Raw genomic sequence first — 10,878 nt, forward strand, 5'->3', positions numbered from 1 at the left:
TAAAATGGCAATCAAGAAGGCTGGTATCGCCATAGCAATTTTCTAGTGACAGTTAGTAACTATTTTCAAAATCGACATTAGTGTATGGACATTATTATTTAAACAGTTTACTAAAATTTACCCGCAATAGTTTAATAAGTAAGTATTCTTTATTTTATGAAGAAAAATAAAGCCATATCTGCTGGTGGAACGAATGGATATGTTACTAGTGATTTTGTTTTGTGAGGAAAATTATTTCTTGGCTTCAAGAGCTAATGCTCAAATATATCCAAATAGGAATCTTCTTGATAAGCGTTCCTTTGAAAAACTACTTGTCCTATTTCCTATTTCGCAGAATTGGTAGTGTAGTTTATAAAAATCCTATTAGGCGCAGAAGCAGAAACCTGTCGTGGGAAGTGAAGAAATTGAATTTGCCGTAATTGGCTCTTTTATAAAAAAATCATATATCTACAAGTTATCGTAAAATAAAACAAAGAACTACTTGTTCCTTTTTCTTGATAGAATAATAAATACATATTAATAAATATTATTTATTAAACTATTGTAGGTCAATTAAATAAAAGTAAACTGGTATAGATTTAAATAAAGTCTATAAACTAATGTCGATTTTGAAAATAGTTACTAACTGTCACTAGAAAATTGCCATGGCGATATCAGCCATCTTGATTACCATTTTATTTAAAAATCGCTTTTTATTCAAAATCTGAGATAGATAGGTATAGGAAACCCTAATATAGTTTGAAAGAGCATTTGAATCTGCTTCGATTTATTTAAAAAAATACAGGGTGTTGCATTTGAAATAACAAAGTTTTTATGTAGAATAAATCCTTAAAATAAATAACTAATTTTTGGTACCCCTGTATAAATTTAAGGAAGCAATAACATTTTTCAGTAAAGTTTATTTCTTTGCCTTTAAACTCAGCAGAAGATTAATTTTGAAAAGTAATGTACAGGGTATTGGTAATCAATTCTCTTGTAGCATGCATATTTAAATATCTTTAAATATCTCAAAAACCAATGATTTTAAACATTTAACCCTTACAATATATGTCTTTTTTGGGCCCAAGAATCCAAAAATTAAATAAAATACCGGGTGTTCCATAAGAAAAATGATAACTTTGGTATGGATCTTAGTCAGAACTAAGAGAAGTCTCAGAAGACGCCCTGTATATTTCAAAATAATTTTAAATTGTGCACATTGACTCCCCACATATACCCATAAAATATTTTGTACATCTTTCCGTCTTCGTATAATCAACCGAGGCGAATGAGGTGCGCCACCCTGTATTTTAGCTTAGAATTGAAGGAACAGGTACAGGGGGTTGAATTTAAAAAAAGTAAATTTTGATGTGCCACGACTTTATGATCGACTCTGTATACTAAAATTTATCACTCGCTAATAGACATTTAACAACCCTATAACTTTTAGATTAAACTTTTTGCGATACGTACCTCCTATATTTTACCCAATAATCGAACGTTCCCATACATCAGCGACCCTGTATAGTTCTCTAACACATTTTGCAAGAGGCTTTTACACCTTGAAGATATAAGTTTTTTTAGAGCTTGCAAAGAAATTGCTCATCAAGAGCTTCGTAAAAAGCTTGGGTAAAAAGTCCACCATTTCATCTAGTGACACCACCATTTCATCTATATCCATGAAAAAATACGGCAAACAATTTAGATAGGTTTATTAAATATAATTTATTCAAGATTATCTGAAATATTTTTAGACAACATATAGGTTTCATAATGTAAAAATTGATATATTTATAGAGATACTAATTTATAATGATGTATAAAAGTAATAAATCTTTATATAATATTATCTAATGTGACTCGTGCCTTCACTGACTTTTGATCTCTTGATGGTACCTCCTTGTTCATAACCCCCAATAGTGCAACGTCTGGGCGTAAACAATTTTGACTAGTTTATCTAGAAAAAATAATATTTTTTCTATGTTGGCGCCACGTAATAAATAAACAACATTTTCTCCAGTGGCGTATAAAATAGTTTTTATAATAACAGGAAATACTCAGGAAAAAAATATTTTATAAGGGTGATTCTGTTTTCCGAAAATAGGCTCTACATTAGTTAGTTTACATATTATGTAAAAAAATGAAATAAAATTCACAAACCAAAAACCTAATATAGAGCTTTTTCGGAAGCCTGAATCACCCCGTATAAAAAATCGTACTGAAAAAATCTTTATAATTTAATGAAATATTACAATCACATACAATCTTCGTTAATAAACTTTTATAAATAAATAGCAATCAGGGCAGGGCCAGTCAACTGAGATATACGACCTTCAACGATCTGTTAATTGAGATAGTAATTTCCTGGTGCGCTAGATGGCGTATCAAGTTTTTATAGTTGCCTAAAGATTGCGTACGAAATTGTTAAGTTTTTATAGTTGCCTAAAAACTGACAAAAAGGACATATTTTGTTTCTTTTTCTACTGATTTTAAACCACACTTTTATAAATTTGATAACGGTAAATCATCAGCTGTTAATTATGATTTCTGAACTTTTGATCTTCAATTGTTGTAATAATTAATGTATTTTTCACCGGATTTGTGATTTTAGATCTTTATTGCGACAGGTGAGGAAGTAGTTCGTGAATTGTGAAAAAAACATAATTTTCATAAACCGAGTTAGGAATTTGTGTGTGAAAACATTTTTTATTTAAAATTAAATTGTTTCAGGTACCTACGTACCTTATTACAAGATTTGCCCAGTTTTCTATTACAATAGTTTTAGTAAATACTTCTATTTCTAGGAACATTTAAGTTACTTTTACTTAATTTTTGGGAAAATAATGAACCTATAAAACTATTTCGAAGAAGTTTTTCGAAGAAACTATTTCAAATAGGTTATTCATATTAGCTTTATTAATAAATACCTATCGTATAGTTTGAATTGAGTTTCATCTGTATTGTAAAATGTATGATGGAACCATTTGACACTACAATATTTACAACTCCTTTTAATATAATACCTATCATTTATTGATAATTTTCTTTATTCTCAGAGTAGTTACGAACAAGTCAGCGACAATCAGATGTAAGAAAATAAATTTTTATACTGATTTCTGAAAATCTGATTGTTTCTGATTGTTTTGTATCTACATTTTAAACAATTTACATAACATATGGTATATTCAAATTTTCCGCCAGGTTTAGTTCATTCCTGGCACACTAGATGGCGCCACTAAAATACACTGGAGTAAGTGTTTTTTTAGTATGTTCTGTGAATCTGTGAAAAATATTAGTGTAGTATTAAAGTTAGTTTGTGGTATTAGGTATATAGCATTTTTCTGTTTACATCTGGTTTTTATATCCGAGTACCTTCGCTTTTTGTACAGTTAGTTAATTGTCTATTTATATTATTTATCTCAGGACGGCACTGCATACTACCTTGCACCAAACAAATAAACAATTGATTAATTTGGAATTCCTGTCGTATTTTAGTGGTACTTTCGGCACGATAAGTTTAATGAAATGGCTCTAATTTACGTTCTAAAAATAGACCATTTCCTGGTAAACGCATCTCCTTATCGTTTGGTTTATTTACTGGACTTAAATAAAAAAATTAATAAATGAGTTCAATAACAACAAGTACATTGTTTTCTTCTCGTCTAGCAGAGCGCCTAGTCTAAGCCGTACGAGGTTAAGTCCAAAATTACTTATTATGAACTCAAAGAATAGAGATGCAGAAAATTGCCAAAAAGATATAAATATACATGAATCTGAATTTCTTGTATATTTATATCATGAATGATCTAAATATACAAGAAACGTCCTTTCTCTGTGGCCAGCAATAGTGCGTCCGACATCTGTAGCTCCTAGAATAAAAATAAACTTGGGAATTTTGTTTAAGTGCAAACCTAAAGTATGTACTTCATGGAAAAACTTCTACAGAAGCCAAAAATGTAATAATATACAGGGTGTTCCATTTAAAAAAAGCATCCCAATCCACTCACACTTTTTTGAGCCACCCTGTAGAAGTTAAAATATTTTCCTGAAATACATCCTAGTATATACTTTAGGCTTGCACTTAATCAAAATTCCCAAGTTTTTTATTCCAGGAGCTACAGATGCTCGACGCACTATTGCCGGACCCTGTACAGAAAATTACCAAGCTTAGACCCAAAGATTAAAGATTTTTAAGGTTAGTTAGTAAAAAGAACATGTACAGGGGTAATCCTGTACGAAAATGACAAAATTTCAGTATTAGATTGACTAAATACGAAATACATTATAACTCCTCTAGGCTTCCTTATTTGTCTCTCAACGAATTATTCAAAAATTCTAATTAAGGACACCCTATATGCATTGAAAAACGTTACATGAACGTCGTGACATCTTGACCTCTGCTAATTGCGGTTGTCATAATAGTTTGATTTTAGAAATTTTAATAAATCGATGCGTATACATCAATCTATTTATATTGGTTGTCTATTTTATATTTAATATTAAACTGAAAAAATTAGGACATGACAAACAACATTTTTAATTCTGTCTAGTGCGGTGATAATTTTTCTTTCCCAATTTGTTTCAAAAATACATTTATACCAGTTTTAATTGAGGAACTTCGTGATTCACGCTTTATTTTAAATTGGATTGGTTTAGTTAAATAAAAAAAAAGAGAATAAAAGAGATCTATATTTTGAAAGTAGCAAGATACACAGCTATTTTTACCACAACCTATTCATACCAGCCTGCCAACTTACGATCAATCGTTTCCATGTAAACGTCAGCATATCTGGGCTTGTCAATTTCAGTCATTTGCATCACCATATTATTGCACCTGCATATTTATATTTACGTAGATATTCGCATATCTTATGTTATGTAAAAAAAATCTGGTACTACGCTCTATTGAAACTTCGATTATAAAAACATCTAAAAGGCAATACCAATTATTGAGTTCTATAAGTGAAAATAACATATTCTTATGAAGTCGATGAGAATGGTCACGGAAAGATGGGTGGCCAACAAATCTCTAGAATGGTGGAGAAACTCACCAGGGCAAAGACAGGCGAAAAAGTCATAGTAGAACATTCGCCAAAATTCACGGCAGACCAAATAAGCAAAGATAGAAAGACAGTCAATGCGGTAGTGGGTTTACTAACAGGGCATTGTAAGCTGAATAGGCATGTAAAGCTCATGGAATTGATGGACGAAGCCATGTGTAGGTTCTGCCAATCTGAGGAAGAATCCACAAAGACATTTTATGTCGGTCCGGCAGGCTGGCAAATGTGCGATTCTCGGTAATAGGCAATGATGGGCTATTGCCAATACGCTACATGAGGGGTTCAGTCTCCAAGTTGCTAGACTTTGTAAAAAGGATAGTACTAGAGGATGTATCCTAAGGATCAGAAGAGGACCACAATATATCCGAGAATCTATGAAGTTGATCGGCTGATTTTTATTTTTTGATAGTATATTTGCGCAGCTTCATAAGAATATTCATTTATGCAGCCATTGACTAAAGAATACAAGGACCAATAATACCCGAGACCAAATTGTTATCATTTGACTCCAAACAGTGCCGTGTCAGAGGCTTAATATATTATAGGGGTTCATATGTGAAGGGCCCTCCATGCCCTTCACAGTCGAGGAGCTTATCTCCGACTGAGGTACCAATGAGGTGGAAGCTGGAGGATCTGTCTCCATTTTCTCCACTTTTTTAACTTGGTCTCTCCATAGACCTGATACCGGTGTTCTCCCGAATCTATAACAGAGAACAGAGGAGGAACCCTCTTTCTCAATCGCCTTTCTGGATTCCTATTGTGAGGATCTGACCATTACCCTCCTCCCTCGAGTTGATGACTCGCCAACTCGATGTGCTTACATTGGAGTTCTGAGCTTGGATAAGGCTCAGCAGGTATAGGTGGTGTCTTTCCTCTTGCTCCTTGGCAGAAAGACAGTGATGGTCGCCCCCTTTTGAGATGTTTTCTCCTTTCACTGCAATCAGTCCCGGGCACTGATGCCAATTCTTAAGCTTAAATACCGTTTCCATCAACCAATCCACTGATTCTTCAGATACACAATCTATGAGGATTACCCACCCGAAAGTGCATTCCCGCAAAATGGAGATGACCGACATTGCAGTGAGTCGTTGCGCTGCAATCCGCTCGCTACTACTTCGTCTCGTCCAGTAATCGCCTCTTCTAGAGCCGTTTGCTGGTCTGTAGTCAGTGTAACCTCTAGGGGTCATCCTAAGTTTCCAGTCTTTATTAAAAAAAATCCGATTGGTAAAATTCCACCAACAGGAAGTGAATCTGTGACCTTTAGCGTGGTAGACGAGAGTTGTACCCTAGTTACTTATTCTGCACTACCAAACGTTCAAAATAAGAAATATAATATATGAAATTTATAATCATAAAATGTCATTTGGGGCGAGAAACATGGAGGTTAACGGAGAATAACAAAAGAAAATTACTGGCGGTAGAAATGGACGCGATAAGGACATCAGCACGAACATCAAGGCTGGATAGAGTACGAAACGAGACAATCAGGGACAAAATGGGTAGACAGAATACTATAGTAGAGGAAATAGAGAGAGCCCAACTGAAGTGGTATGGACATGTGAGAAGGATGGACAACACGCGACTGCCTCAGAAGGTACTAAACTGACTTCCACAAAAGAGAAGGAAACGGGGAAGACCAAGAACAAACTGAATGGAGGGTATCAAGAAGGCGAGCTCAAGGGATCTGATGCGTGCCGGATACTGGAATAAACGAAACCAATGTTGACTAGGCATCGCACAACGTCGAAGGACGTTTTAAAAGCGATTCTTATATGTATATTAAATGTCAGTAATATTTAGCAGTAATATTAATTCAGATTTGTCTGATTTTACTAGAACTATTCAAAAATATCAATTATTAAATTAGGTATGTACCTACGCAGTCGAGTGTTCTAGGGACACTAATTTCTAATATCAAAATGTTATCGCTACTGCTGTTTGGATATAATAGAGCCGTAGCATGAAAATGGTGCGTGTAACACATTATTATGGAGATTTTATGTAACATGCCGTGTGTATAACCTTCTGGGACCAAAGTCGAGACAAAAAAAAACCGATTCATTTTAACAGTAACAATGAGCATTTAATTGGATTCTTTGATTTAAAAAGGCTTAGTAGTGATCAATAATTGTTTTCATTTATTAAATTGACGGGGAACTTAGATTGAAGAATATAAATTAATAATTTCAATTAAAAAACTATAATAAATTCTAATGAATCTATATTTCACTAATAAAAGATTAATATTGGATTTCGATTGCCCTTATTTTTAATGTTTTCGTACATTCGTACTTAATAACAGTTTAACTAATAATGGTGCTTCGATAGTATATTATAAAAATAAAAGCAATGAGAGTCCAAAATCAATCTACTATTCAACAGTTAATATCGAATATCAATATTTAATCAATTAATAAAAATTTCTGTTCTTTTTTCAGGTATTTTTAAAAAATATTCAAAACCAACTTGGAATTTCATCTGTAGAGTGTATTCACCAGTACATAAATGTGAAAATGTTTTCATGAAAATGAACAATATTTCTAATCTGATTACCCAGGTAGGCAATTAACAGCATTTAGAAAGCTTCTATAAAAAATGAACTATTTATAATAGTAATTTTAAACCTTATTTTTAGCTGATATTCTTCATTGCCTGCGACAAAGTCCTCCTCTGCAGCCTCGGCGGGCAAAACTGTCCCAAAAAACGAGTTACAGGCCTCTACTCCCTCATGTTCTACAACGTCATAGCCTACTGCGTCAGCTACATCAAAGAACTCATCGAAAAAGAGGACTGGTCGGTCACTGTCAACATGACTCATCACAGCAACCTCAAACACGTCGCCATGTCAGCGACCAAAATCGTTCTAGAATGGACGAAAGCCGTCACCTTTATTATAACAGTGACGTTTATGCTTTTGGTGTTTGGCTTGGAGCAAGGCTTACAACATTATCATCCAACGCCGTTGTATACATTCATCACTTGGACTTACTATATGTGCACCGAAAAAGTTTTCGTAGATTTGTTTTTACCGTTACTTCTGATGTTAAAACTAAATTCTCTCGAAGCCTTGGAGCAGTTCTATGCCCCAGTCATTCTCAGATATTACACTATCACGCTAGCGGTGATTATGGTGATCCTCTTACCATTCTACGGACAATTCAAGTTTATGTTTATCGCGTTTTACATCATGGTGTATCTTAGAACAAAAGATATGGTGGTGAACTGTTTAAAAAAGCTTAGGACCGAGCAGGCGGTCTTGGGTCAGTTTCGTTACGCGACCAGTGACGAAATCGAGAATTGTGATGACGTATGTGCGGTTTGCCTGAGTCAGATGACGAAAGCAAGAGTGACGCCTTGTCAGCATATGTTCCACGCCAACTGTCTGAGGGAATGTTTGAATAATTCGAATAAGTGCCCTATTTGTAAAAGAGAGTACGTTTTTGTGCACTAGTATTTTTTGGGTGATTATTGCATTCTAAAGAAAGAAAAATATATAGACATAAGATATAGAAAAAGTATATCTATGTTTCAATTTTATGACTATGTTGTATAAAAATATTGCATACCTATATAACTATAGTTTGTGCACCAAATTGTGTATTATTCTATTGTGATACATTATTGCTAATCAATATATCAGACCTAAGTGCAACTATATTTATTAAACAGTCGCTCTAGATACAATATCTATCTAAAATACCAATGCTTTATTTTACTGGAGCACAAAACACAACTACTGCAGCACAAACGTACTTTACGCAAGCACAAAAACTGTTTGGGGAAATTTTACAGATATTTTTTACAGATTTTGCATTTTATAAAATACCTACTTCTTATTTATACAGGGCGAGTCTAGAATGGACAATATAATATTATAAGTGCAAATATTTTCAGGGCTGGTAGATCTCGATAAAAGAAACATATTTTCTCTTTACCGTTTTTCAAATTAATTCAAAACAACCGAGTTATTTTACTTTGAAAATTTCCAAAAAAATATATTTTTTGCTAAAATTTTGAGAATCCAATGGTCCCCTTTTCCGGATTTTCTTTCTTTTAAATTTAATCTACTATCTATGTTGCCATATTATCAACTAAATTATGGTTTTTAACTAAAAACATTTTCAAATTTTTTTTCAAAAAATCCCATATTTTCGAAGTTTTTCGAAAAAAACCGCATAATCGTGTTTCGGAAGTCGAAATATACTACCCTTAAAAATATTTGCACTTATTTAAGACCCACCTTGCATAATGAACATCGAACTAAGATTTTTTGGTCTGTTAAGAGCAGGATTTAAACAGAAAAATTAATGGAATATTATTTTTGTCTCACGCGCGAAAGAGTACTTTGATAAAATATATTATTTTTTTATAATTACTGTATGTAATTGTAAATATTTGGTGATATAAATAACATGCTTAATTTAATATGAAAATGTTAGGTTAGGAATCGCACTTAAAATATATCTTTCCAAATCAACTTGTTTCTATAACTATGGCAACAAAATAATTGTTGACAGCAATAGCTTACTAGGGATCTGGGAGCGTTCGGAATCGGTAATAACAAAAACCCGAACACACCTTTTAAGCTGCGTTTAGACTTGAGTACGCACGCACTGATCCTTCGCGAATGCAACACGCTCACGAGCCGTCTGGTGTCGGTTGTTGGTCGGTGCTCAAAGGGATTTTATGTGTTCGCGAACGCTCAATTTACAAAGGCAATTTGTTTTGCGTGGGTGTGTGAAGTTCGTTAAATTATTTTCGTTTCGCCAAAATTATGGACTTGATTCTTTGTTATTGTTAATACAAGAACACGAAAAGTTGCCGATTTTATGGGATATAAAATATTCCGCTATCTAAAACATTCTCTTGGAGATAAAATCTATTCTAAAATTTGTATCTTTTTTTTGTAATTTTTGGTGTTATTAAATTTAGTAAATATTCAAAGTCGGGTTGGATCATTCCCGTAAAGTTTTTAAACTGATCCTAGCCCTCCTCAAACACTAAATTGTTTGATATGTTATATCGATTTCCAAAAATTAGAGTTTAACCCTAGCGACAATGTTTTCGACTTTTCTTCTTTTTATAATTAAACTGTGCATAACAATGAAGGCAGCCGCGGCTATTTCTTTTCACCAACACGAAGTGGATCACTTCATTCGTCGAGAAAGAAGTTTTTAATTTAAACGGAGCCGATAGCGCGAACGAATGCCCTTAGCGTATGCTCAGCGCGTGCATGCGTGCTCAAGTCTAAACGCACCTTTATGCATTTTATTTTTTAGGCACAGTCAGGCTACAGAGTGAGAAATAATTTTGCGCCCTGGAGCGCAAAATATTTCGCACTCTGCGTCATGGTAACATAGAAATATAAAAACGTGTCACTTCGCAAATTGTTATCAATTGGCAAAACTTACATTTTTTACATTTATAAAAAAAGTATTTATTATATTATATTTATTACAATTTATAAAAATGTGTATAAGTAGATATGTGAACTATCTTTAAGACTAATAAGTTCTAAATTTGAATAATGCAATCGTGTTTTCGACGCGAAATAAAAAGGAAGTTGGTGGCATTTTTCTATTAAATCTCCGTCGTTGAGATATAGACGCTGACCCATTTATTTTCAAATAAACAACCCACGGCCCTATTTAATTTTTCCTCGCTCATCTCTCACTGCAAGGCCTAGTTTGGCACGTGTCTACTGCTCATGATCTTAAACCTTGGTCGTTATAATTTATTATTATGTTTTTATTGCGGAGAATTATCTATTCGAATTTTATTAACGTAGGCCGACACCTAAATGCAATAAAAAACTTTCCTCTTATAGATATTAAAAAAT

The 10,878-nt window shown here is 33.4% G+C and overlaps 1 protein-coding gene across 1 annotated transcript in view; it reads left to right on the top strand.

Moving 5' to 3' along the window:
• LOC115887304 overlaps positions 1-8,971 on the top strand; it is a 28,283-nt gene extending 19,312 nt beyond the window's left edge. The window contains exons 3-4 of the mRNA XM_030906697.1: positions 7,478-7,596; positions 7,675-8,971. Of these exons, the coding sequence (XP_030762557.1) occupies positions 7,478-7,596; positions 7,675-8,490 (935 nt within the window). The 3' untranslated portion in view covers positions 8,491-8,971. The remainder of the gene's footprint in view (positions 1-7,477; positions 7,597-7,674) is intronic.
• Positions 8,972-10,878: the final 1,907 nt, after the last annotated feature.

Source organism: Sitophilus oryzae, unplaced genomic scaffold (genome assembly GCF_002938485.1).
Source record: "Sitophilus oryzae breed Bouriz unplaced genomic scaffold, Soryzae_2.0 scaffold_562_pilon_pilon, whole genome shotgun sequence".
In the NCBI taxonomy this organism is placed as follows: domain Eukaryota; kingdom Metazoa; phylum Arthropoda; class Insecta; order Coleoptera; family Curculionidae; genus Sitophilus; species Sitophilus oryzae.